Consider the following 27,692-nt stretch of genomic DNA (forward strand, 5'->3'; position numbering starts at 1 on the left):
GCAGTTCAACAATATGTTTAGCCACACCTCTTTTCTTTCCTCTGGGGCCAATCAACCTGTTTCTAATTAGCTAATTACTCTGCAGGGCGATTGCTCGTTTAAAATGAACATCACAGCTGAGGCTGTTTCGTTGACAATTCCACATTTCTCTGTTTGCACTGTGTCAGTTTGGAAGCCATGATGGAACTTATCATGAGGTGAGAGAGAAACATATTACTTTGGCTAATATTGCTGCTGGAGTTAAGTATTAACCTGCACTTAAACCCTAGACTTACCGGTAGTTGGTAAACTGCGCCTGAGCTGTCAGTGTATTCTTTTTTTTTGGTCTACACTCTACACCTGCCAAAAATAGCCGACCTACAAGCTCACAACATTACATATTGTGACATGTTGTGAGCTTACAAGATTGGCTATTATATGGATGTTGGGGTTGGAGTGGTTAAAAGGGTATGAAATCCTAAACTGATTTAGTAGTATTCCATTTAGGCTAAAGCAATGCAGCCGATCGACCAGGTCTTTTGGGACCATTCCCGATCACAGATTGTTGTTGTTCTCATGTTTTTAATGGAGGTGTCTTCAAGTTATCTTGTCCTCTCCAGGGAGGTGTTTTAATGGAGGTGTCTTCAAGTTATCTTGTCCTCTCCAGGGAGGTGTTTTAATGGAGGTGTCTTCAAGTTATCTTGTCCTCTCCAGGGTGGTGTTTTAATGGAGGTGTCTTCAAGTTATCTTGTCCTCTCCAGGGTGGTGTTTTAATGGAGGTGTCTTCAAGTTATCTTGTCCTCTCCAGGGTGGTGTTTTAATGGAGGTGTCTTCAAGTTATCTTGTCCTCTCCAGGGAGGTGTTTTAATGGAGGTGTCTTCAAGTTATCTTGTCCTCTCCAGGGTGGTGTTTTAATGGAGGTGTCTTCAAGTTATCTTGTCCTCTCCAGGGTGGTGTTTTAATGGAGGTGTCTTCAAGTTATCTTGTCCTCTCCAGGGAGGTGTTTTAATGGAGGTGTCTTCAAGTTATCTTGTCCTCTCCAGGGTGGTGTTTTAATGGAGGTGTCTTCAAGTTATCTTGTCCTCTCCAGGGTGGTGTTTTAATGGAGGTGTCTTCAGGTTATCTTGTCCTCTCCAGGGTGGTGTTTTAATGGAGGTGTCTTCAAGTTATCTTGTCCTCTCCAGGGTGGTGTTTTAATGGAGGTGTCTTCAAGTTATCTTGTCCTCTCCAGGGTGGTGTTTTAATGGAGGTGTCTTCAAGTTATCTTGTCCTCTCCAGGGTGGTGTTTTAATGGAGGTGTCTTCAAGTTATCTTGTCCTCTCCAGGGTGGTGTTTTTAATGGAGGTGTCTTCAAGTTATCTTGTCCTCTCCAGGGTGGTGTTTTAATGGAGGTGTCTTCAAGTTATCTTGTCCTCTCCAGGGTGGTGTTTTAATGGAGGTGTCTTCAAGTTATCTTGTCCTCTCCAGGGTGGTGTTTTAATGGAGGTGTCTTCAAGTTATCTTGTCCTCTCCAGGGTGGTGTTTTAATGGAGGTGTCTTCAAGTTATCTTGTCCTCTCCAGGGTGGTGTTTTTAATGGAGGTGTCTTCAAGTTATCTTGTCCTCTCCAGGGTGGTGTTTTCAATGGAGGTGTCTTCAAGTCATCTTGTCCTCTCCAGGGAGGTGTTTTAATGGAGGTGTCTTCAAGTCATCTTGTCCTCTCCAGGGTGGTGTTTTAATGGAGGTGTCTTCAAGTCATCTTGTCCTCTCCAGGGTGGTGTTTTAATGGAGGTGTCTTCAAGTTATCTTGTCCTCTCCAGGGTGGTGTTTTAATGGAGGTGTCTTCAAGTTATCTTGTCCTCTCCAGGGTGGTGTTTTTAATGGAGGTGTCTTCAAGTTATCTTGTCCTCTCCAGGGTGGTGTTTTCAATGGAGGTGTCTTCAAGTTATCTTGTCCTCTCCAGGGTGGTGTTTTAATGGAGGTGTCTTCAAGTTATCTTGTCCTCTCCAGGGTGGTGTTTTAATGGAGGTGTCTTCAAGTTATCTTGTCCTCTCCAGGGTGGTGTTTTTAATGGAGGTGTCTTCAAGTTATCTTGTCCTCTCCAGGGTGGTGTTTTAATGGAGGTGTCTTCAAGTTATCTTGTCCTCTCCAGGGTGGTGTTTTAATGGAGGTGTCTTCAAGTCATCTTGTCCTCTCCAGGGTGGTGTTTTAATGGAGGTGTCTTCAAGTTATCTTGTCCTCTCCAGGGTGGTGTTTTAATGGAGGTGTCTTCAAGTTATCTTGTCCTCTCCAGGGTGGTGTTTTAATGGAGGTGTCTTCAAGTTATCTTGTCCTCTCCAGGGAGGTGTTTTAATGGAGGTGTCTTCAAGTTATCTTGTCCTCTCCAGGGTGGTGTTTTGGGCCTTTCTGGTTGCTGGAAGTTATAAAAGTGGTGAGTTTGGTCTGCATTATATGTTTTAACCCATTTAGACCTGAGCTCGATTCTACAAAATGTCTTTTAAATCATGACAGTTTTCTGAAAAACGTATGTTTCTATGTCGGTGGTGCTCAATCTATTTCATGTCAAGGACCCCAACAAATGTAATTGGCCACTGACCCCCATCTCAAAATATGCTGTTCCAGATGCCCCCCAGAAGCAAAGATTTGAGTTAAAAATGTCAGATCTACAGTACAAGCTCGTAGGTGTCGTGTTATGAGCTTGTAGATCTGCTATTTTTCAATAGCTAAAGAATAACATGATGCTTTAAAACTCAAAGGGGTTCCCGTCATGAATGTTTTAATCACTATGATCAATTTCACCGTGTGGTGAAGAACCAATACCAGCCGAGGCCGCTGGAGAACACAGGGATAGGCCTACCCTAGAACACCTACAGGCCGACCTCCATGACCTACAAGCTGAGGTCGTCATAGTCAAGGAGGCCATCGCTTTACTAGAAACGAAGACTACGAAGTAGGTAACCTTTGGCACCAAGGAGGGTGATCACTGGCGTGCGCGCGTGTGTGAAAAAGGGATCCCGCACACTTGCAGAATTGGATTTATTGAGCAACTTCGTTCAGACCTTCATCAGGCATCGTGCCTGAAAAGGTCTGAACGACCAAAACGTTGCTCCATCCTACTATAAATGCGTCTCTGTCTGCGTGCGTTTGTGTACGGTTGTAATGCACGTAACTCGAGAACCGTTTGACCCACCGACTTCACATTAGCCACACGCATCCCACACCCCCAGAGGGAGTGCAGTGCCAGGTATCGAGTCGGTCGGACCCACGGTTCTCCAGAACCACCACAAAAGGCTCTGGTCAGGCTCTGCCAGTGAGCCTAATGACTCCTTTCACCTGTGCAATTTCCAGCCTCTGCCTCAGCCAATTGAGGCTCAACCAATCAGGCTCTGCCAGTGGGCCGAATTGATTGCCAAGTACACTTTTCAGTTTGCAGTCTTCACACACAGGATCTCCATGTGGGACACAGGCTGACAGTTAAAACGTATATCATTAGGTTCCCAAGTAGGCCGGTGGCCGACTGCGACAGGCACGTACAGGTCTAGTAAATCTAATTCTAAGTGAAGACAGTGTTCGGGATCCTTTTTTCTGTACTTCTCCATTTCCAGTTATCCGACTTTTCCATTCTAGGTAAACTGTTCAGTTAAAATCCGCCCCCCCAGGCCGCCTCCTAACGGAACCTGTAGAACCCTAGAACCTGTAGTACTGATCGGCTGATGGGTTAGCCACACATTATGGTAACTTATCTCCTTGTATAATAGGCAGATGATGGATACAGATGCATGTGTGATCCAAACTTTATTTTCTTTGCAGATGATACCGCATATGGGATGTTCCAGCTTTCCCTACCAGTTGATGGACCATGCAGGCAACCGTATATTATTGTAAAATAAAGTCCTTGTAATTATTCTTGGGTGTGTTTTCTCTTGCGTTAAACTGGGTGCTACCCATGTCTCCTACAACAGGCAATGCAGATGTCAAGGCCTCAGAGCCCTGAGTAAGGCTATTGCTAACCAGACCTATCCACGTTTTTCCCCACCAAGGCACTGGGGCTCCTTTTGTGTGTGCTTTGCTTCCTTCAGGCCGCGTTGCCATGTCTGCTTATTATAAGTAACCCTTGACTTTGACCTTTCTGTAAAGTCACTTGCAAATAAATTATTGGTGTTTTTTTGGGGGGGGCTTCATTCTAGAGTGTACAGTAGTTGCTTATTCTGTGCCTTTTTATTAAAATGTTTAAAATATATTCAAAATATTTCGATTTACTCTCAATGTGTTTTTAATAACAGATATACAACCTCACAATGTGTCGCTGTGAGCTTGTAGATCAGCTATTTTCATTTGTGCTTGTTTTCATAGACCTGGTCACTTGTTTCTCTTGCAAAACTGGCAACACAGCAAGACAAAGAGGAACTTATGCACACACAAACGCAAAGACGTATGGGCCATATGAAAAAGGTGAATAGGCCTATAACGTATTACTACATCCAGTACATGTGGCACTACTGGGCCCTCAACATTGCTCTTCCTGGCTGTGTATTCAGAGTATACACATTTTGGCGTTCCACCAAAATGTGGAACGCCCTACCAACAGTCATTAAGACATGCAAATCCCTTGACTCCTTCAAAACCGCTCTCAAAGGGCACCTACGGATGGCTGCAATTCGAAACTGGCCCCCGTAAAATCTGAATCCCCCCCCACCCCTCCCCGCCTTTTTCCCTCACTGTATATGTTTCTTTTCCCTTTTTACCTCCATTATGTTGAATTCCTGTTCTGTTCTTTGTCTATATAGAAGTGTCTATTTGTACGTCTCTAAATGTTTTGATGAATTGAACATGGTGGACCCTCTTGTAAACAAGTGTAATGCTTAATTGGGTCGTCCACTCACAGTTAACAGCCTTTGTATTGAGTTTGTGCTTGAAATGTACTGTAATTCTGCAAACTCTTAATAAATATTTCAATCAAGTATGAACCTGGATACACAGGGCGGCTGTGGCTTAGGAGATGAGAGCAGGTCGTCCAATGATCCCTGGGTAGGCGGTTCGAATCCCGGCTCCTTCTGTCCACATGTGGAAGTGTCCTTGGGCAAGACACTGAACCCTACATTGCCTCCAATGAGTCGGTCGGTGTGAGCTCGCCACCATTGGTGTATGAATGTGGGAAGTGAGGACGCTGGCGTCGACTGTTCGCCGCTTCACCTCCCAATGTATGAATGAATGAACCATTGTAAAGTGCTATAAAAATGCAATTCATTATTATTATTATGAACCATCACTGCAGGAACACAAGCAGGTGCCACTAACTTTGTATTTTCATTGTTGGAAAGTGAAATAGCCTGGGCCTAAAATGTTGCTATGGGCAACATTTTAGGCCCAGGCTATTTATTTTCAGAAAATGTAACCACCAATGTGGTTTAGTCGCACGCTTTGACTGCCTTTGGTAAAAAACACGGACACTTTTCAACCTGTTGTCTCTATTTTAGCCATGTCGAGGTGAAAATGGCAATTCTTGCTACTAGAAGTTCCGGCCCTCGCATCTAGAGTTTCTTAAGTCACACAGCAGATCTGACTGATATGCCGATGAATGGAGATCTCTATCTGTCAGTCCATGCCCCTTTTTTCTTTTCTCGGCCCCAGTACTTAAAATGCCACAATGCAACATTCCTATTGAGAGTATGTTGACAATGATATGACAGGAAGAATGAACCGACAAATATCACTGTTTATTTTTGTTACAAAATATGGTTAAGTAAATACAAATGTGTACTTCTATTCTTGTAATTAAATCCCATTCCTAAATGTAATTGATATTGAAAACAAATAAATGTCCTACATTTTATATAATGTTTCTGCATTTTGAGTTTCATTTTAACATGTTCATTTGTGTTTTTACTAGATGGAGTGCCATGATTTTTTTTTCACCCTAAATCATGATCATCGGGTGTTATTATTATATAAGGAGGAAGATTTTTTTTTCTTCAAAAAACTGTACAGTATTGTTCAAATTAAGTTATGTGTACACACCCACCAGTGCGTGCGAGAGAGGGTGATCTGTTTTCTCATCCAATTTTCAAAACCACTATTAAACTATTGAAGCAACTACAATTAAGTACTCGGAGGTGTACCTGCGCCACGGCCCCACTGGCCCAATGGCTAATTTGTCCCTGGGAACCTGGCACAGACATGGGGGGCTTCTGGCTCTCGTTTTTAGAAATGCCTGACCCTCTTGTCCAAAATATTGATGCATGTCATGCAAGAAATGCCCCAAAGTTCCCCGCCCTTTTAAAAAGTACACCCCGGGCAAATGTGTTTAATAACCCTCCTATGACAAATCCATTGAGAAACGGACCTTTGCGCTCCACGGTCACGGAACTGCTATACACAACCCAACTATATTGCATAGCCGGGTGGGGCATGGAACTCCAACCTCCATCGTTACCGACTCTGTGCTTTACAGCCGGGCACCAGTCTAGATTTGTATCTACAAATGCACCTGTCACGGTTGGAGTCAAGATGGTGTAGGACAGTGGTTCCCAAACTTTGTCGTGTCAAGGACCCCCAAATCAACATCAACAAAAAGGTTGACAGAACGGGTCACGGAACGTGACAGCACCAAGTCTCTGTACGTATGTCTGGAATCCACGTAACTGGAGAACCGTTCGCCCCGCCGACTTCAAATTCGACACACACGTTCCACACCCCCACAGGGAGTGCAGTGCCCGGTGTCGAGTCGGTCGAACAGGTGTCCAGAACCGCCCCAAAAGGCCTCAGCCCGGGCACTCTGGACAGGCCCCTGCCCGGGCTCCATATACTCCATATATGGATCTGACCTGTTATGACATCACAAACTTTGTCGTGTCAAGGACCCCCAAATCAACATCAACAAAAAAATCACAGCACGTTGACAGAACGGGTCACGGAACGTGACGTGTGTGTGTGTGTGTGTGTGTGTGTGTGTGTGTGTGTGTGTGTGTGTGTGTGTGTGGCTCATCCTATAGTTACGTTGCAGCGCAATGGGGAGAAGTAAATTGCGGGAGTTGTTTCAGCTGTGTTTTTAAACCCAGTATTGTGCCCTTCATGTTTCAGCTGTGTTTTTAAACCCAGTATTGTGCCCTTCACATGTAGTAACGGATGGGTTATTATTATTGTGTTGTGTTGTTTTGTATTATTTTGATTGATTGTATTGGAGCAACGACATACGACAGTGTCCCGAAATCTGACTGTAACATGCATTGGGTGGGAGAAATTCCCAGGGTGAAAATTGGATTTCTCCATGTTGTGCACTGAGCATGGGAGTAAAACATGCTGAAATCAAACGACGCACACGCACATTTTAATTATTTTATTTGGATCTGCACAAGAGGCGCAATAGATGAATAGACCCAAACACTGATCAGAATTGGGTTACATTATATGGTCCAACCAGATATAACTGCTGCACATGCTTAGCACACAGAGGGAAAAGAAGAGAAAAGATATATAGAACATGGATGACATACTATTACTTGACACTACTAGACAGGGTGTTGTTATTTTTTATTTTTTATTTTTTTGAAGCCACCTAGGGATAAATGAAACAACGCCTGCGCAGAAGAACTTGGCATCCGACTGCGGACTGCGTGTTGTGTGTGTGTGTGTGTGTGTGTGTGTGTGTGTGGGGGGGGGGGGGGGGTCTGGCCAATCACAGCTGTGTTTTGCTGTGGAGAATTGTGTAGGTTAGTGTGTGTGGTGTAGCTGAAATGGGTGGTGAGAACATGAGGGGGATGTTGCACAGCAATCGGTGACCCCTACATTAAGCTGTGTCCTTCCCAACATGCAGTGCTGGGGCTATAGCGGGGCTAGGTGTGTGTTTTGGGGTAAATGTATTAAATTTGGGTATTACACGTAGGTCTTTGCTTCAGGTTCAGGCGCGCACAATGTGGCGAGATCGGAGGGTGTTTTTTCGCGAGGTCCCGGGAGGCTGGGCCGTGGGCCCGTGGCGTGTGATCCTGACAGCCGAAGTGTGCAGCATTGTTGCTAAACAGCATTCCTGCCCTGAGCTAATGTGACGCACAGGATTAGGAATGTTAAAGAGATAGTGTGTCAATGCTCCACCTCTTGCCAGTCTGATCCGAGATGATAAGATTCACGTTCAGATCAAACACACAACTTCCAGTGAGAGAGAACAGACTGTCTTTCCATCCACAGCTAGAGGAGGGAATACTGACCCAGACCACTGGAACTACCTGAACACTGACCCAGACCACTGGAACTACCTGAACATTGACCCAGACCACTGGAACTACCTGAACACTGACCCAGACCACTGGAACTACCTGAACACTGACCCAGACCACTGGAACCACCTGAACACTGACCCAGACCACTGGAACCACCTGAACACTGACCCAGACCACTGGAACTACCTGAACACTGACCCAGACCACTGGAACCACCTGAACACTGACCCAGACCACTGGAACTACCTGAACACTGACCCAGACCACTGGAACCACCTGAACACTGACCCAGACCACTGGAACTACCTGAACACTGACCCAGACCACTGGAACTACCTACTGCTGACTGTTTCCACAGCTAGGAGGGAATACTGACCAACAACCACTTTCACAGTGAAAGTAAACTTCATTAGAATATTCTAAAAGAAGGAGTGTTACCACCACTGACTGCAGTTCCCGTCTCGAGCAGAGCATTTGGAGCTATACTCTGAGACAAAATGGCTTCCAACGCATCTCGCCCAGAGGAGGATTATTCCTGTCCCGTGTGTTGCGACATCTTTAAAGATCCTGTTCTCCTGCCGTGTAGCCACAGCTTCTGTAAAGCCTGTCTGCATGAATGGTGGAGAGATAAGGTAATAAAGGAATGTCCCGTTTGTAAGAAGAGACATTCAATTGATCCACCTCTTAACCGGGCTCTGAAGAACCTGTGTGAGTCCTTCGTACAGGAGAGACATCAGAGAGCTTCAACTGGGTCTGGGGTTCTCTGCCGTCTGCACGCTGATGATAAACTCAAACTGTTCTGTCTGGAATGTCAACAGCCAGCGTGTTTCGTGTGTCGAGATTCTAAAAGACACACCAACCACATTTTCAGACCCATCGATGAAGCTGCACCAGAACACAAGGAGGAAGTCGAGAAATTGCTGAAGCCTTTACAGGAGAAACTGAAGGTTTTTAATGAAGTTAAAACAAACTACGACCAAACGGCAGAACACATTAAGGTCCGGGCCCGGCACACCGAGACGCAGATGAAGGAACAGTTTAAGAAGATGCATCAGTTTCTACATGATGAAGAGGAGGCCAGGATCACTGCACTGAGGAGGGAAGAGCAGCAGAAGAGTCAGATGATGAAGGAGAAGATTGAGGGTCTGAACAGAGACATATCAACCATTTCAGACACAATCAGAGCCACCGAGGAGGAGCTGAGAGCCGAACACGTCTCATTCCTGCAGAACTACAAGACCACAGTGGAAAGAGTCCAGCTCACACTGCAGGACCCACAGCCGGTCTCAGGAGCATTGATAGACGAGGCCAAACACCTGAAGAACCTGGCCTTCAGAGTCTGGGACAAGATGAAGGACATTGTCTCCTACACTCCTGTCATTCTGGACCCCAACACTGCCCATCCAGACCTCATCCTGTCTGATGATCTGACCAGCGTGAGTTATGGAGATGTACAGCAGCTTCCTGTCAATCCAGAGAGGTTTGACTACTGGCACAATGTCCTTGGTTCTGAGGGCTTTAACTCAGGGACTCACAGCTGGGATGTTGAGGTTGGAGACAATACACTCTGGGCACTGGGTGTGTTAGTGGAGTCTTACCAGAGGAAAGGAAAGATAGGGGGTCAACGTTGGGTCATAAAGTTCTATGAAGATAAATACACAGCATACTCCCCCTCAGGGTCAGACACTGTTCTCTCATTGAAGCAGAACCCAAAGAAGATCAGAGTCCTGCTGGACTGGAACAAAGGAAAGCTGTACTTCTCTGATCCTGATACCAACACACACATCCACACCTTCACACACACCTTCACTGAGACACTGTTTCCATTCATTAACACTTGTCAGAATCTGAAGATGTTACCATGGTAGGTCAGTGTGACTCTGGAACCACGTTAGACATGATGATGATGATGATGATGTCATGTTATGGATAAATTCTACTGCCTATTGTCAATAATCAATCATTACCAAAGTTACAGATAATATTTAGTTTCCATTGTCTGCTATCACTTTTCAATAGAATGTAATAATAATTATCAGTAATAGTACTAATGCCAACAATAATATCAGGATTATTTGAATGATTTTAAAGGTGATTAATATTAGGGATTCATGTAGACATTAAATGATCTCAGTAGTAATCATGTTGAGGAATTGAGATACTTTACCATAAAATGTACACTATTATATTTATACTGTATATCTCTGCTGTCAGGAAGAAACCACCTAACTCCAAAATGTTTTTCAGGAAATTAACAATATACATTTATCAGGAAATGAAGAAAACCTTATATTTTGAAAACAAAGCAATACTGCCTCATCACAGTTGGTGTTGTGACTTTATATACTGTCAATTAGTTGCATGAGAGGGGAAGACGTGGTGGAGTTAATTAGCTGCTTTAGCAGACAGTATGAGGGTCCAATGGAGTTAAGAGGTTTTGTCCAAAGCACTTTTTACTACTTTTCATTGGTTCAATATTTTCTAAACAACACACAGACGTAAAAGGTGTTCAATAGCTCTGATTTAAGCCAAAAAAAAGAAAAAGAAAAAAAGAAAAGAAAATGGAGTTAGGTATAGTTTCCTCCCGACAGCAACGTTTTACACTTGTAACTGTACTGTACTTTTTACACAATGTCCTAAAATGTAATAATCAAGTTGGATGAATCTCTTTATGACATTATATAGTTGTATGATGGTTAGCAGAGGTCAGCATGTTAAATATTAGTTAGTGTTGATGTTAATTACTTGAATGAAACCACAGGATGAGGTAGACTATGAACCCTGCAGTCACTTGAATCACTGATAATAAAATGATAACACCATAATAAAGGATGCAAAACTCATCAAATCTTTAACTTTAATCATCACATCCACACAGACCCTTTGAACCTTAACAAAAAAACCTATACTTTAGAAAGTGGCAAAACTGATAACTGATATACAATCTATTTATATCATAACGTTGACCATGTGGTCCCCAAAACAACTAGCCTACAGTGTAATTGTTGGTCAAATGTCCTATATTAGCTGCTTTTGCCATTCTCTGTCTATGGATTTAGGTAATATTGACCACTTATTTTGTGTGTCTGTGGCAGACATCTATTTTGGTAAAATGTCCACTACAAGATGGCATGGTGGTGACCCCTGACCCCTGGCCGGGGTTCATGTGGTTAAGCCTTGGGAACTTTGCACAGAAGCATTGAGCAACATTGGTTGTGAGTTGTGAGACAATAGAGGTGTGCAGGGCTATCTTTTAGGATGAATATTCCCGTTTGTGGTGCAATATTTCACCTAAATATAGAAAAGCCATAGTGCACAATACATGTCAGTCTATCTGCCCTTCGCACGCGCACACACACACACACGCACACGCACACGCACACACATTTCACTTCGTCTCTCTCCACAATATAAGCTACCAATATTGACATACTATTGAGACATACTGTAAGAGGGGGAGGGGGGGGGGGGGCAAAGGGAGAAAGAGAAAGTGAGATTGCAGGAGAGAGTGACAGGAAGAAAAGTAGCAATGAGAAAGTAGACATGATCCGTACAGCCGCCATGTTGCTCTGACAGACACTTCAGTGACAGTATGGTCAATAACAGCCACTGCATCACTATGTTTTGGTCGTTGCCTCAGATAGCTCATCCTCTCATTATGTGAAACTCATTAAGGTTGTAACAGCTGTAACAGGTCCCTGCAGAAGAAAAGGATGTCCTAAGTAGGACCATATTCCTCTGCATGGATGCATTATATATTAGGGCTGTCAAAATAACTGCGTTAACTGATTTAATTTGTGAAATTCATTTGATGAAAAAAAATGTTTTTATTTTCGCAATAATGCAATTCTACGAGTCACTACAGGCTGTTAACCTATACCTACTACATCAGCAGTTAAGTTGGCATGGGAAAATGAGTTGGGACTCAAATTGCAGATGAGCTCTGGGTTAATGCTTGCTCTATCAACTCCAGACATTGCCCTATTCAGTTTCGAGTCATATATAGACTCCAATATTCCAAATCAAGATATTCCGAGATATTTCTTCGCATTTCTTCGGATACAGAGATATTGGATTAAGATATTTGAGGCGTTCTCTGATATTTTGAATATTCTTATTGACACTGATCCTGTACTGATAATTATTCTGGGTTTGTCTAGACTCCGTTTCTATGTTGACGAGAGCACAGAAACAACTCCTCTCATATGGTCTGATTACAGCAAAAAGAAAGAAAATAAATGACACACTGGAAGGAGGAGGAGGCTTCTGCATTTAAACATTGGCTAAATTAAAGGACTAGTGCACTTCATCTTGAGAGAATAAGGTACTTATTGAAAAACAAAGAGAGACAATTTGATAAGGTTTGGCTGCTCCTTGTCCGTTATTTTTGTAGAATTAGCACCTAATGGACAGTGTAACTGCCGTTTTTCCAGTTTCCAGTCTCCTTTGCAGTTACTTCACAGGTATGGTATGGGAGTGATCCTACACAGTACACACAGAGAAGATAGTAACAGATGGATGTCCAGTCTTTGATCCAGTTTGAGTGTTATTTATTTATCAGAAGTGAGCAGTTGAAATGACAAACATACCAGTTGTATTGAATATGGTTCTTTCCTTTCTGTCTATTTGTGGTTGTTGAATAGTGCTGCTGTGCTGCTGTGCTGCTGTGCTGCTGTGCTGCTGCTGGTAAGAACTAACCTGACTCCGCCAGATGGTACACTCCGCAGAGAGTACACTGGGTTCCCCGGGGGAACCCAGTGTACTCTCTGCTGCCCCATCTGGCGGAGTCAGGTTAGGTAAGAACGGTTTGGCTCCCCAATCCCCGTGTCTAGCCAGGGCCAAATTAGCCATTGGGCCAATGGGGCCGTGGCCCAGGGGCCCTTGGCTCTCAGGGGCCCTTCTGGGAAAATGTAAAGCACCTGTAAGTGCACCTGTGTCACCTTATAAGTGCACACCCAGTGCTGTGCTTCTCAAGCCTGCCACCAAGTGGTCAAAAACAATACTAGAAATAATCAAAATAATGCCTCTCTTCTAATGGCTCCTACAGACAGGATACCGCTGACTGTATAGAATCATTCTAATGGCTCCTACAGACAGGATACCACTGACTGTATAGAATCATTCTAATGGCTCCTACAGACAGGATACCACTGACTGTATAGAATCATTTCAGATGTTGATTTCCACGACTATTTCGTCATCTTACTATTTCATTCTATGCGGTGTCACTGAGCAGTTTGGGTGGGCGGGGCTGAGGGTTTAGGGCTAGGGTTATGTTAGTTAGGGTTAGGGTGGGAGGGGCTGAGGGGTTTCTTTTTGTCTGTTTTTTTTTTTTTTTTTGTGATTAGTATTTTATTGGATTTTCTTTTTCAGACACATACACAACACCCACAATACCAGTAACAACAATACAGAACAAACAAACGAAGACAAATAAAATGGGGTTTGACACAAATCGACACAAATCGACAGTCACATTACAAAAATAAGAAGAAGAAAAAAAGAAAAAGAAAAAAACCCAACTAGGAGGGAAGGACGGGGAGGGAGGCTGTGTTCTTCTCGATAGAGACATATGTGAGCAGGCGAAGATCTACTGTATAGGGGGGGGGGGGGGGGGCAGCCAGTAGTCTGTCATTACGTAGTGCTATCATACAGAAGGAATCTGTCCCACTTCGAGTAGTAGAGCGATGCTTCGTGACCCCTACCGTAGCTAGTGATAATAGAAGCGGGAGTCTTCCCATTCTGAGGGACCAAGGAGCTTCTAGACATTTTTCTCAACAAGCTTTGAAGTTGGACATAGTGCCAGTATTGTTGTCTATTTAGGTTCAATTCTGCCTGTAGGTCATTAAATGATTTGAGTTCCTGGTCTCTGTAGAGGTCACCAAGCACCGCCACTCCCTTTTCCACCCATTCCTTCCAATAGATGGAGGATCTACCAATATGTATACGAGAATTAAACCATTATGCTAGAAGTCTTATTTAATAATGGATCAAAGTTAAGAATTTTAGCTTCCTTGTTCCCCTTCAGACATGACAACACTGGATGGTACACTTGAAGGTAGGGAGGCTTTTTGTCTGTTTTTTTAATTCTTTCCTTTCTTCTTTTTGTTTTTCATGAAAAGGGAAAAAATGTACACTGTACCAATGATATAATAAGTTATACCCTGCTTTTAATAAAAACGTATTTGACAAAAATAAAATAAAAAGTCAATCAATCAATGCATACAGCTGCCCCATACATCCCATAATACCATCCACTCTGCACTAGTCTGACTTCTGATTGGCTGATGGAAAGAGAAGCCCTGTCTAGCAGTGTTGTTTTTGGCAGCAAATTTCATTTAGTTTTAGTCACATTTTAGTCACCTGGAATGTTTTAGTGACTAGTTTTTTGACAAAATATCATGAGTTTTGTCGACTAAATCTACAGTTGATTTAGTCGACTAAAATGTGTTTTGGCAGGCCTTGATGTCGTCGTAATGACTTAAACTTGCGTCGCAACGCGTTGTGAGCTTGTAGATCTGCTATGCAACCAAGTGTAAAATTACTTATACTGGATATCTTGTCCACTATAGTCCCTTCCTAACATTTTAGTTTAGTTTTTATTTGTTGACAAAGTCGACAGTATATTTAGTCTTACTTAGTCATCATAGCTTAGATTTCATTTAGTTTCCATTTGTTTTCGTCAGTGGATAGTGTATAGTCTGGACGAACATTTTTCGTCTTAGTTTTAGTCGACGAAAACAACACTGCTATCTAGCCCTATCTGGATGGGGAAAAACACAAGTCTGTTAATTGCCATAAAAGTCACAATTTACACAAAGCAGCTCGAATCATCAGAGAGACATGGAGAGAGAGAGAGCTAGAGAGAGTCACTTATCTTTGGGTTCCCAGAAGAAAAGGGCATATTTTGGTGGACATATAGTTTGAATGGTGATTAATCATGATTAATACATTTATAAGCTGTGATCAATCTGATTAAATATTTGTATAATCTTTTTACATTCTGTCACTTTGCCATTTGGGGTGTGTGTGTGTGTGTGTGTGTGTGTGTGTGTGTGTGTGTGTGTGTGTGTGTGTGTGTGTGTGTGTGTGTGTGTGTGTGTGTGTGTGTGTGTGTGTGTGTGTGTGTGTGTGTGTCTGTAAAGCAAAGCAAAGTTCTTTGTTTACCCAGGGGGTGAATGGACTAAGCTCGAGATGCTTGTTTACAGCCACACCCTGCTCATAGAACATTTCATGGTAGGGGTTGTGTGTGTGTGTGTGTGTGTGTGTGTGTGTGTGTGTGTGTGTGTGTGTGTGTGTCTGTGTGTGTGTGTGTGTGTGTGTGCGCGTCCTTCCTTGTGTGACTGCATGCTCTACTACAGCTGTGTGTGTGTCCATAACTGTGTGTTATCTTTCACTCTATCGTGACATTTTTAATTTTTATTTTGCCTCAAATGCAACTCTTCTGGCTGTTTGGAAACAAAAGACAAGTCAAATCGTGCAAGGGAGAGAATAAAAGAGGAAGCGCAATATGAATTGACCTTTGTCACTCTGTCTCCTATTTCTCAATCCTCGTGCACGGTGCACGCACGTTATTGAATTCCCAGTGAGGTTTACTGTGTAAGTCCTTTTCAAGTCATTTTGGACTGTAAAATATCTTGCCTCCATTAAGGGTTTGATCGTCGCATCTGAGGGATCACTGCAAACAAAGCATTTGTGTGTTAAACAGAAAATCAGATTTTATTTACTCCATAACTAAAAATACATCGCATGGATGCACCTGGTACATATCCTCAGTGATGTTTCCTGAGGTCAACAGGGTTTCGGGTCTACCAACATCATACCCCTCACTCGGGCGACCCAGCCGGGGTTGATCAAATCCCGACTTACGTCCCAGTAGCTACCCTCGATCAGTCCATCAGGGAATGAGCAAGGCCACACAATCCGTTGCTCCGGAACTACTCTGCCGGGACTGGGAGAACCAAATTCTGGCCCGTGGAAGGACTAGGCTCTGTGGGTTGACTCCTGTCCGGGCCCCTCCTACGTCTCACCAGGTCCACTCCTGCTCTCACCAGGCCCAGGACCTGTGCGTTGCACCAGACTCTCAGCACCAGGGACTTCATTCAGGAGTGGTGGATTATAATGGCCCTCCTAAAGGCCTCACCAAGGTTTGTTGGGCTTCCTCCTCACGGAGGATGCAGGCTGGGGCGCTAACCCATACTGCTCACCCGGGGTGCCTTCTACATTCCGGCTGTCACCCGTCTCTCCGGTGGTCACCAGACTATACGGTTGTCACATAGTCTATTCCTATGAGTCACTATAAATAGAATAACTATCTGTTTCAACATTGGACTTGAACACACAGCCACGCACACACACATGCACGACACACACACACACGTGCGCACGCACGCACACACATTCAATACTACTGCATATTCATGGTTCAAGACACCCGCCTCACAATGAATGGTTGAGGAAATATTGACCTTTGGCGAGAAACAGAGAGAGAGAGAGAGAGAGAGATAGAGAGACAGAGAGAGAGAGAGAGAGAGAGAGAGAGAGAGAGATTGAATAAAGTCAGGTCAATGTGGTTAATGTGCCGTAAAATTAAAACATTCTGGTTAAGTGTTCAAAGTGAGTTATTGAAAGTTTTTGATATCAGGATACAGTTAAACCCAGTGAACCTGGTACTGGGCTTGGATTCCGATTATGATTTAAGGTATAAATACATTTTACGAATAGCCCTATACGCCGCACGGCTTACAATTCTACAAAAATGGTTAGATGAGGATCCCCCGGCCGGACATAAACTTATGGTATGAAAAACTCATGTCAATACTGCCAATGGAGAGGTTATCATTTGTATTAAGAGGCACTCTTGCTGACTTTGTTAGAGACTGGTCACATATTGCAAGATTCTTAAAAGAGGAATGGAAAAGAGTAATATGTATGGGTGTAACTGTATGAGAATAAGATAAACGATATGATGGGCAAAGCTGTCTCGCCTGTCAATTTAAATTTAACATCATACTGTTTTAAAATAAGGTTGTATACAGAAGGAACATTGACATTGGGTCGGGTCAGTTTGAATGAACACATTTAACCACTTAAACTCTGTTAATATATAATAACCTTATTTGACGAGAGTCCACCAATGGTCATATAGGCCATAGGGGGGGTGGGGACATGAAAGGTCGTCGGGATCGGGACTCTAACCTGTGACACGCTGCCAGGCTGGAGTTGCATTTTATAATAAATTGCATTTTTATAGCACTTTTCCAAGTGCTCAAAGCGCTTTACAATGGTTCATTCATTGGGAGGTGAAGTGGCGAACAGTCAATGCCAGCGTCCTCACTTCCCACATTCACACACCGACCGACTCATTGGAGGCAATGTGGGTTCAGTGTCTTGCCCAAGGACACTTCGACATGTGGACAGGAGGAGGAGCCGGGATTCGAACCGCCGACCCAGGGATCATTGGACGACCTGCTCTACCTCCTGAGCCACAGCCGCCCACAAAGGTAGGTACCCGCCATCCTAGGTACCCGGACCGCTAGGCCGGCCCGGTTCAATATTTGTTAGAGCAGGGGTTCTCAACCTTTTTGGCTGATTCCACATGTTGATCTGACCTCATCAAACCCTGTACACTCAAGACACGCTCCATATATGGCCAGTACAGAATTAATTTCACATGTTGATCTGATCTCATCAAACCCTGTACACTCAAGACACGCTCCATATATGGCCAGTACAGAATTCATTCCACATGTTGATCTGACCTCATCAAACCCTGTACACTCAAGACACGCTCCATATATGGCCAGTACAGAATTCATTCCACATGTTGATCTGACCTCATCAAACCCTGTACACTCAAGACACGCTCCATATATGGCCAGTACAGAAATCATTCTACATGTTGATCTGACCTCATCAAACCCTGTATACACTCAAGACACGCTCCATATATGGCCAGTACAGAAATCATTCCACATGTTGATCTGACCTCATCAAACCCTGTATACACTCAAGATACGCTCCATATATGGCCAGTACAGAATTCATTCCACATGTTGATCTGACCTCATCAAACCCTGTACACTCAAGACACGCTCCATATATGGCCAGTACAGAATTCCTTGCATCTCCATAATGTGAGGTTGTTGATCTGACCTCATCAAACCCTTACATCTCCATAATGTGAGGTTGTTGATCTGACCTCATCAAACCCTTACATCTCCATAATGTGAGGTTGTTGATCTGACCTCATCAAACCCTTACATCTCCATAATGTGAGGTTGTTGATCTGACCTCATCAAACCCTTACATCTCCATAATGTGAGGTTGTTGATCTGACCTCATCAAACCCTTACATCTCCATAATGTGAGGTTGATCTGACCTCATCAAACCCTTACATCTCCATAATGTGAGGTTGTTGATCTGACCTCATCAAACCCTTACATCTCCATAATGTGAGGTTGTTGATCTGACCTCATCAAATCCTTACATCTCCATAATGTGAGGTTACTTCTCGCCCTCAGGGCGTCTTACTGGTTCCATTCTCTATTGTTTTCCTTCATAAATAAAACACTGCTGACTTTGACACATCCCATTCAACATTAAATGCTGTGTGTGTGTGCGTGTGTGTGTGTGTGTGTGTGTGTGTGTGTGTGTGTGTGTGTGTGTGTGTGTGTGTGTGTGTGTGTGTGTAGCATGTGGTATACGTATTGCTTAATGTTTAGTTAGTTGTGTGTCAGTGTCAAGCCCAGAAGATCTCACAACACATCATGATGTGTTGTGAGCTTGTAGACCTGCTGTTTTAGGCACAAAACACAACTAAGTACGAATTAATTAAAGCTTTCGAATAACGTTGAATTAGTGTGTGTGTGTGTGTGTGTGTGCGTACGTACGTGCCTGCGTGGTTGCGTGCGTGCGTGCCTGCGTGCGTGCCTGCGTGCGTGACAGAGAGAGAGAGTGAACTTTGTTACATGTCTACAGATAGTGTGTCAAAGCTCCACCTCTTGCTAGTCTGATCCGAGACGATAAGATTCACCTTCAGATCAAACACAACTTCCAGTGAGAGAGAACACTTTAGATCCACAGCTAGAGGAGGGAACACTGACCCAGACCACTGGAACTACCTGAACACTGACCCAGACCACTGGAACTACCTGAACACTGACCCAGACCACTGGAACTACCTGAACACTGACCCAGACCACTGGAACTACCTGAACACTGACCCAGACCACTGGAACTACCTGAACACTGACCCAGACTACTGGAACTACCTGAACACTGACCCAGAACACTGGAACTACCTGAACACTGACCCAGACCACTGGAACTACCTGAACACTGACCCAGACCACTGGAACTACCTGCTGGCTCTATCAGCTGAATGGACTTTAACAACAACCACTTTCACAGTGAAAGTAAACTTCATTAGAATATAATTCTAAACGAGTGTTACCACCACTGACTGCATTTCCTGTCTCGGGCATTTGTAGCTAAGCTCTGACACAAAATGGCTTCCAACGCATCTCGCCCAGAAGAGGATTATTCCTGTCCTGTGTGTTGTGACATCTTTAAAGATCCTGTTATACTGTCGTGTAGCCACAGCTTCTGTAAAGCCTGTCTGCAGGAATGGTGGAGAAAGAAGGAAACAAAGGAATGCCCCGTTTGTAAGAAGAGACATTCAATTGATCCACCTCTTAACTTGGCTCTGAAGAACCTGTGTGAGTCCTTCGTACAGGAGAGACATCAGAGAGCTTCTGGGTCTGGGGTTCTCTGCAGTCTGCACGCTGATGATAAACTCAAACTGTTCTGTCTTGAATGTCAACAGCCAGCGTGTTTCGTGTGTCGAGATTCTAAAAGACACACCAACCACATTTTCAGACCCATCGATGAAGCTGCACCAGAACACAAGGAGAAAGTCGAGAAATCGCTGAAGCCTTTACAGGAGAAACTGAAGGTTTTTAATGAAGTTAAAACAAACTACGACCAAACGGCAGGACACATTAAGGTCCGGGCCCGGCACACCGAGACGCAGATGAAGGAACAGTTTAAGAAGATGCATCAGTTTCTACATGATGAAGAGGAGGCCAGGATCACTGCACTGAGGGAGGAAGAGCAGCAGAAGAGTCAGATGATGAAGGAGAAGATCGAGGGTCTGAACAGAGACATATCAACCATTTCAGACACAATCAGAGCCATCGAGGAGGAGCTGAGAGCCGAACACGTCTCATTCCTGCAGAACTACAAGACCACAGTGAAAAGAGGCCAGCTCACACTGCAGGACCCACAGCCGGTCTCAGGAGCATTGATAGACGAGGCCAAACACCTGGGAAACCTGGCCTTCAGAGTCTGGGACAAGATGAAGGACATTGTCTCCTACACTCCTGTCATTCTGGACCCCAACACTGCCCATCCAAAACTCATCCTGTCTGATGATCTGACCAGCGTGAGATGGGGAGATGTACAGCAGCTTCCTGACAATCCAGAGAGGTTTGACTCCTTGTGGCGTGTCATGGGTTCTGAGGGCTTTAATTCTGGGACTCACAGCTGGGATGTCGAGGTTGGAGACAATGTAAGCTGGGAACTCGGTGTGTTAGCAGAGTCTTATCAGAGGAAAGGAAAGATAGGGGGTCAATATTGGTTCATAGAATTCTATAAAGGTAAATACAGAGCATTATCCACCTCAGTGTCAGCTGATCTCTCAGTGAACCAGAACCCCAAGAAGATCAGAGTCCAGCTGGACTGGAAAAAAGGAAAACTGTCATTCTCTGATCCTGATACCAACACACACATGCACACCTTCACACACACCTTCACTGGCACACTCTTTCCATACATTTACAATGGTCAAGATAATGGTCTGAAGATGTTAACATGGAAGGTCAGTGTGACTCTGGAACCACGTAGTTAGACATGATGATGATGATGATGTCATGTTGATGTTATGGATTCATTCTACTGCCTATTGTCAATTATCACTCATTACCAAAGTTACAGATAATATTTAGTTTCAATTGTCTGCTATCACTTTTCAATAGAATGTAATAATAATTATCAGTAATAGTACTAATGCCAACAATAATATCAGGATTATTTTAATGATTTTAAAGGTACTTAATATTAGTGATTCATGTAGACATTAAATGATCTCAGTAGTAATCATGTTGAGGAATTGAGATACTTTGCCATAAAATGTACACTGTTCATTTTTTCAGGAAATGAAAAATATACATTTATCAGGAAATGAAGAAAACCTTATATTTTGAAAACAAAGCAATACTGCCTCATCACAGTTGGTGTTGTGACTTTATATATTGTCAATTAGTTGTATGAGAGGGGAGGAGTGGTGGTGGAGTTAGCTGCTTTAGCCGACAGTTTGAGGGTCCAATGGAGTTAAGAGGTTTACTACTTTTCATTGGTTCAATATTTTCTAAGGGGTGTTCAATAGCTCTGATTTAAGCAAAACATAATAATCAAAAACCTAAAAAATGGAGTTAGGTGGTTTCCTCCCGACAGCAACAAATTTGCAAACTGTACTGTACTTTTTACACGATTTCCTAAAATGTAATAATCACGTTGGATGAATCTCTTTATGACATTATAGAGTTGTATGATGGTTAGCAGAGGTCAGTGTGTTGAATATTAGTTAATGTATTACTGTCATGAAACCACAGGATGAGGTAGACTATGAACCCTGCAGTCACTTGAATGAAACCACAGGATGAGGTAGACTATGAACCCTGCAGTCACTTGAATGAAACCACAGGATGAGGTAGACTATGAACCCTGCAGTCACTTGAATCACTGATAATAAAATGATACGGATGCAAAACTCTAACTTGTGTTAGTTTAACAACTTTAATCATCACATACCCTTTGTACCTAAAAACATCACACCCGTGTTAACTGAGTGGTGCAACTCCCCCCCTCCCCTCTCTCTCTCTCTCTCTCTCTCTGTCTCTCTCTCTCTCTCTGTCTCTCATTAGCAGGCAGCAGTGCAGCATTATCTCTCTCTCTCTGTTTCTGGCACAACAGCGCCACTTTTGGTAGTCATTGGTACTCGTGCTCATAGTCACATAGGTGGGTGGGTGAACACATAGATGAACACGGACATTGCTGTTCCTTGGAGTGGTTGCACCACTCAAAAAAAACGATACTATAAAAACTTTGGCCACATTATCACATAATGTATAAGAAAGAGACAAAAATAGCTGATCTACAATATTAGTAAATCTACAATTTAAATTCTAAAGTTGTGGTCCTTAAAACAACTAACTAGCCTACGGTATAATTGTTGGTCAAATCCTACTGTATATTAGCTGCTTTTGCCATTTTCTGCCTAATAGTTTGAGGTAATATTGACCACTTATTTTACATGTCAAAAATCTATTTTGATAAAATGCATGTCCACTACAAGATGGCATGGTGGTGACCCCTGACCCCTGGCCGGGGTTCATGTGGTTAAGTCTTGCGTTATGAAATTATGAAAATTGCCCAACATATGCAAGTTAGCATCCGGCAGTTTCTAAATGATGGGGACCCATACTCAACATTTCTAACATAAAACCTTAGGGTATACTCAAAATGTCCAGGTTCACATTCTGGCAAGTAGACTACGATGCGATCAGTGCTCAATGGGAGACTGCAACTGAAAGATTCAATCATGTATGGCCAAAACAAAACAATTACAATAGATTTGGAATGTATTTATGTGTGCTCACAGGTAACGGAGATAACAACATGTCCACAAAAGCATACTGGAATTAATTATTATTATTATTACGATATTCCAATGAATTAAACCATTATATATAGCCTGACAACAGTTGCTTGCTTCATTGTCATGCCAAAACCCAAATGACAATACACATTTTGATATGTTCTCTGTAGACATGAAGATCTGATTTTATACAAACCATGTATACATCAAAATGGGTTTGCATGTTAATGCAACCCAATTATGGTAATGTGATAAAATGCCAATCTATGAAATGAAGTTTGGCAGCATGTGAGGTGGTTTCAATGCCAACATCCTGTGGCGCAGTTCAACAATATGTTTAGCCACACCTCCTTTCTTTCCTCTGGGGCCGATAGAGACACACGGGGACTACAAATTCCACGCCCCCAAATGAGACAGCGTCCCCACTTCTGGTCCGTTAGACCAGTGTACTGCATGCCAGCCCATAGAAGTCAATTGAAATTCCACTGTAGTTAGCCTACTTTTAAAATAATACAACATGAACTGAAGACTATATTGATTTGAATAAAAATATGTTTCCAAATGTATGAAGTGTCTTTGTCAACATATTTTTTTGTTTTCTCAATAGATGACTTGTTTCACATTTAATTTACCACTTGAATGAGTTACCCATAATGTTAACGGAGCAGAGCTGAGTTGACAGACTGATTACCTGTCGCTTATAAGTGACGTTCCAAGCGCCGCCGAGTTTGAAGATACATTATCCGTATTTGTGGTGCATGGTGTGAACATGCAGGCGTATATGAATTCTTTATACAAAGAAAAAATAAAACTTGTTGGATTATCAATTTGTCCATATGATTTGCCTAAAAGTAGTTGGGAAAATGACCCAACTAAATGGCCAGGAGTGACATATCCATTGTCAACTATCTAGTGGATTCTCCAGGTTTATAGATAATAAAATATCAATTAGAATCTATCTTATGTATTACAGTTTTAATACATATTACAATATATGGGGTATTTATTTATATAGCCCATATATTGCAATTTCATGGGAATTGGGAGCTTCATGCATGAAGAATAATATAATAAATTACTTTTCAGGCAGTCAATTTCAGTCTGTGTAATCCTATATAGCAGCATATGCTCCTCAGATGATTTTGCCTGACTTCTTGATATTGTCAATCTATATCATATTCAGTAGGATAAGATTAATGGTTCACATGACGCTCGTCCTTCACGTGCGTCGTGGCGTGACTTGCCTTGTTTTGAGCGATAAAAATGCTTTTTATTGAACAATATAAGGACTACACGGGTGCTAATAAACGTGCAAATGTATAACATCCGTAGCTCCGGGGATGAGCACTTTATATTTGAAATCTGAACGCTTATGTAGCCTACACTTAAACGTTGTAAATGTAGCAAGGCACTAAAGACAGGGTGAAGTTGCGTCATGACTGACTATCATAAGTTTCAAGGCTATTTTCACTGTGACATATACCTTCATAAGCTTCACTTCAATACTTAATTTCCACCACTTGTGGAGTTCACAAACTTCTTCTGGATGGTTTCACATATTTTTTACTAGTGGATGGGTGCAGCCATTTCTGTCTCTTTTCATGATCAGCTGGAAGTTGATGAAACATCAAGTCTGGGTTTTTTTCTTTGTTGTTTTTACAAAGAGGAACGCAGCACACTTGAGGCATGATGAAGACTGGCCGTTTAACCGTTTACAACGCTGGACTCTGTCACGCTCGTCGTGGTCGCTCGATCCGTCGCTGGGGAATGCCGCATCTAGCGGGATTTATAAGGATTAATGCGTGACGTACAAATCATACGTCAGGGAAACTTCAATATATCCGATGCTAGCAGTCTTTACAATCTTATGGAGTATATTATAGTACATTGTGGGTTGTATATTGAGATGGCAGGTATATGACATTAAAAAGGACAAATAAAACATATGGGACACATTATTCGAACACAAAATAAATCGCTACAGCCTCAGTAATGAACCAGTGAAATAAGGGTATTTTATGATGCCTCTCATAGGGATTGCATTGGCAGCTGCAGTACACAGTTGAAACGGACCAGAAGTGGGGACGCTGTCTCATTTGGGGGCGTGGAATTTGTAGTCCCCGTGTGTCTCTATCAACCTGTTTCTAATTAGCTAATTACTCAGCAGGGGGATTGCTCGTTTAAAATGAACATCACAGCTGAGGCTGTTTCGTTGACAATTCCACATTTCTCTGTTTGGTGGGAGCAGGTTTGCACTGTGTCAGACTTATCATGAGGTGAGAGAAAAACATAATTACTTTGGCTAATATTGCTGCTGGAGTTAAGTATTAACCACTTAAACCCTAGACTTACCGGTAGTTGGTAAACTGGGTCTGAGCTGTCAGTGTATTTTTTTTTTGTCTACACTCTACACCTGCCAAAAAATAGCCGACCTACAAGCTCACAACACATTGTATTGTGACATGTTGTGAGCTTACAAGATTGGCTATTTTTGGCTGCTGTTCCTCACCAACTTATATGGATGTTGGGGTTCGAGTGGTTAAAAGGCTATGAAATCCTAAACTGATTTAGTAGTGAATGAATGAATGACTTTATTGCAGACTCAGGGTCCATAGAGAAACATACAAAACACAAAATACAATATGCTTCCAATAAAAAAAAGAATAAAAAAAAAAAAGAAACAGTCCAAATGTACATGTTAGACAGGCATCTGTGACAGTTATACATATAGGCTTTTAAGCCAATGTTTTATAAGGCTAGAGGAGTGTCTAGTGCAACTTTTGACAGGGTTATTTATACTGACGATTATGCTATGCACAGACTCATCCAAGCGACACATCAATCTATGCATTAAGTTCCGGAGAACAGCTTGAAAAGTATTTACTCTTGCAGCCACAAACATTTCACTTGCACTGCACCATCTAGGCTTTTTGAGTAAAATTCTCATGGCATCATTATATGCTACCTGAAGTTTCTGAATACTTGCTTTTTTGTAGCTTGACCACAAGTGGGCAGTGTAGAGTGGTGTGCAATAAGCTCTAAATAGAGTAGTATTCCATTTAGTTATTATTTCTTGTTGTTGTTCTCATGTTTTTAATGGAGGTGTCTTCAAGTTATCTTGTCCTCCAGGGTGGTGTTTTGGGCCTTTCTGGTTGCTGGAAGTTATAAAAGTGGTGAGTTTGGTCTGCATTATATGTTTTAACCCATTTAGACCTGAGCTCGATTCTACAAAATGTCCTTTAAATCATGACAGTGTTCTGAAAAACGTATGTTTCTATGTCGGTGGTGCTCAATCTATTTCATGTCAAGGACCCCAAACAATGTAATTGGCCACTGACCCCCATCTCAAAATATGCTGTTCCTGATGCCCCCCAGAAGCAAAGATTTGAGTTAAAAATGTTTCCTCTGAAAGAATATTATATTCCAAATCTGCGACACATTTTCACAATTTTTCAAAAGTGGCAGATCTACAAGCTCGTAGCGCGGCACTTGGTGTCGTGCTATGAGCTTGTAGATCTGCTATTTTTCAATAGCTAAAGTATAACATTATGCTTAAAACACAAAGGGGTTCCCGTCATGAATGTTTTAATGACTATGATCAATTTCACCATGTCGTGAAGAAACGATACCATGGCCAGACAAGGCTTTTGTAGAAGACATGCAGGCCGCCATCGATCGCCTACAGGCCGTCCTCGATCGCGATGGCCTACAAGCCAAGGGCACCCCCGATGGCCTACAGGCCACCCTCGATGGCCTACAAGCCAAGGTCGGCAGGTTCAAGGAGGACATCGCTTTCGAAGAACTGCGGTAGGCAACCTTTGGCACCAAGGAGGGTGATCACTGGCATATGTATGTGAGGATTTTTGGTAAACTATTAAAGAGAGTAAAAATGGATCCTGCACACTTGCAGATTTCAACGTTCGTGTCGTGCAGACCTTCATCATCAAGAGGCCACCATTGCCATGGCCGCCCTCGTTACCCTAGAACCCAAGGACGCAGGGATGCCCTCGCCACCCTATGAAACTTGAACAGACCATTGCCCCAGTACTGATCGGCTGATGGGTGAGCCACGCATTATGGTAACTTATCTCCTTGTATAATAGGCAGATGATGGATACATATTCATGTGTGATCCAAACTTTTATTTTCTTTGAAGATGATACCATATGGGATGTTCCAGCTTTCCCTACCAGTTGATGGACCATGGTCCCATTTATATTTAAACACTTTTTTCCCCTTATTTTTATTTTTTTTCCTTTATGGGGCTGTACCTCGATCAATGTTTATGCCAAATGCCTACATACTGTATGCACACCCTAGTGCTAGAAAATGTCATATTTCCACATGCTGAAACACACATTTAAAATGTAGCCTATGCCTGTGCATTCGACTTCAAACTGATGATTATTGACGTCTCTCTTTTTGAGAAACAGTGGGCATATAGAGCTCAGACTTGTGCACAAGATGTACTTCTGTTTTCAAGATGTTACGCAAATGTTTCCTCTGTAAATTAACCTAAAGCTGTGATTGTGATACTTTGATTAGTAGGCTATGATTACATACATAGATTCTAAAAAAAATGTATTGATTATGAAATTCAATGAACTAAATTGAGCCTTATGTAAGTAATGCATTCTACAGTACAAATGCCTTCTAAATCCTAACAGTTCTTGGAAAAATGTATTGCTATGTATATGATGCTTTCCTGCATTATGGGAAATGTTGTAAATGGACTGCCGGTGTGCCAAAGACAAATATCCATTTTAAGTTAATGGACAATAAAGTTTTTCTTTATCTTATCA

The 27,692-nt window shown here is 42.7% G+C and overlaps 3 protein-coding genes across 9 annotated transcripts; all 3 read left to right on the forward strand.

Moving 5' to 3' along the window:
- Positions 1–93: 93 nt before the first annotated feature.
- Positions 94–27,692, forward strand: LOC306938555 (uncharacterized protein). Of its 7 annotated transcripts, XR_013791746.1 has the most exons (5): positions 25,094–25,166; positions 26,020–26,063; positions 26,511–26,697; positions 26,801–26,952; positions 27,047–27,692. XR_013791746.1 is itself a non-coding variant. In XM_079522780.1 (4 exons), the coding sequence occupies exons 1-4, from the start codon at positions 178–180 to the stop codon at positions 26,916–26,918; spliced, it is 369 nt and encodes a 122-aa protein (XP_079378906.1). In that variant the 5' UTR covers positions 94–177; the 3' UTR covers positions 26,919–27,692. The 7 variants fall into 7 exon arrangements, 3 of the variants coding, with proteins under 3 accessions (XP_079378906.1, XP_079378905.1, XP_079378907.1); XM_079522780.1 differs by lacking the exons at positions 25,094–25,166; positions 26,020–26,063 and adding exons at positions 94–197; positions 2,345–2,388 and having other exon boundaries at positions 26,801–27,692; XM_079522779.1 differs by lacking the exon at positions 25,094–25,166 and adding an exon at positions 139–197 and having other exon boundaries at positions 26,801–27,692.
- Positions 8,395–10,635, forward strand: LOC306913989 (nuclear factor 7, ovary-like). The gene has a single exon (XM_079490847.1). The coding sequence runs from the start codon at positions 8,668–8,670 to the stop codon at positions 10,036–10,038; it is 1,371 nt and encodes a 456-aa protein (XP_079346973.1). The 5' UTR covers positions 8,395–8,667; the 3' UTR covers positions 10,039–10,635.
- Positions 19,681–21,081, forward strand: LOC306941849 (nuclear factor 7, ovary-like; the record flags this gene model as incomplete). The annotated part of the gene is made up of 1 exon (XM_079527487.1): positions 19,681–21,081. The coding sequence occupies one exon, from the start codon at positions 19,681–19,683 to the stop codon at positions 21,079–21,081; it is 1,401 nt and encodes a 466-aa protein (XP_079383613.1).

The sequence above is a fragment of the Electrona antarctica genome (assembly GCF_951216825.1).
Source record: "Electrona antarctica genome assembly, chromosome: 2".
Taxonomy (NCBI): Eukaryota; Metazoa; Chordata; class Actinopteri; order Myctophiformes; family Myctophidae; genus Electrona; species Electrona antarctica.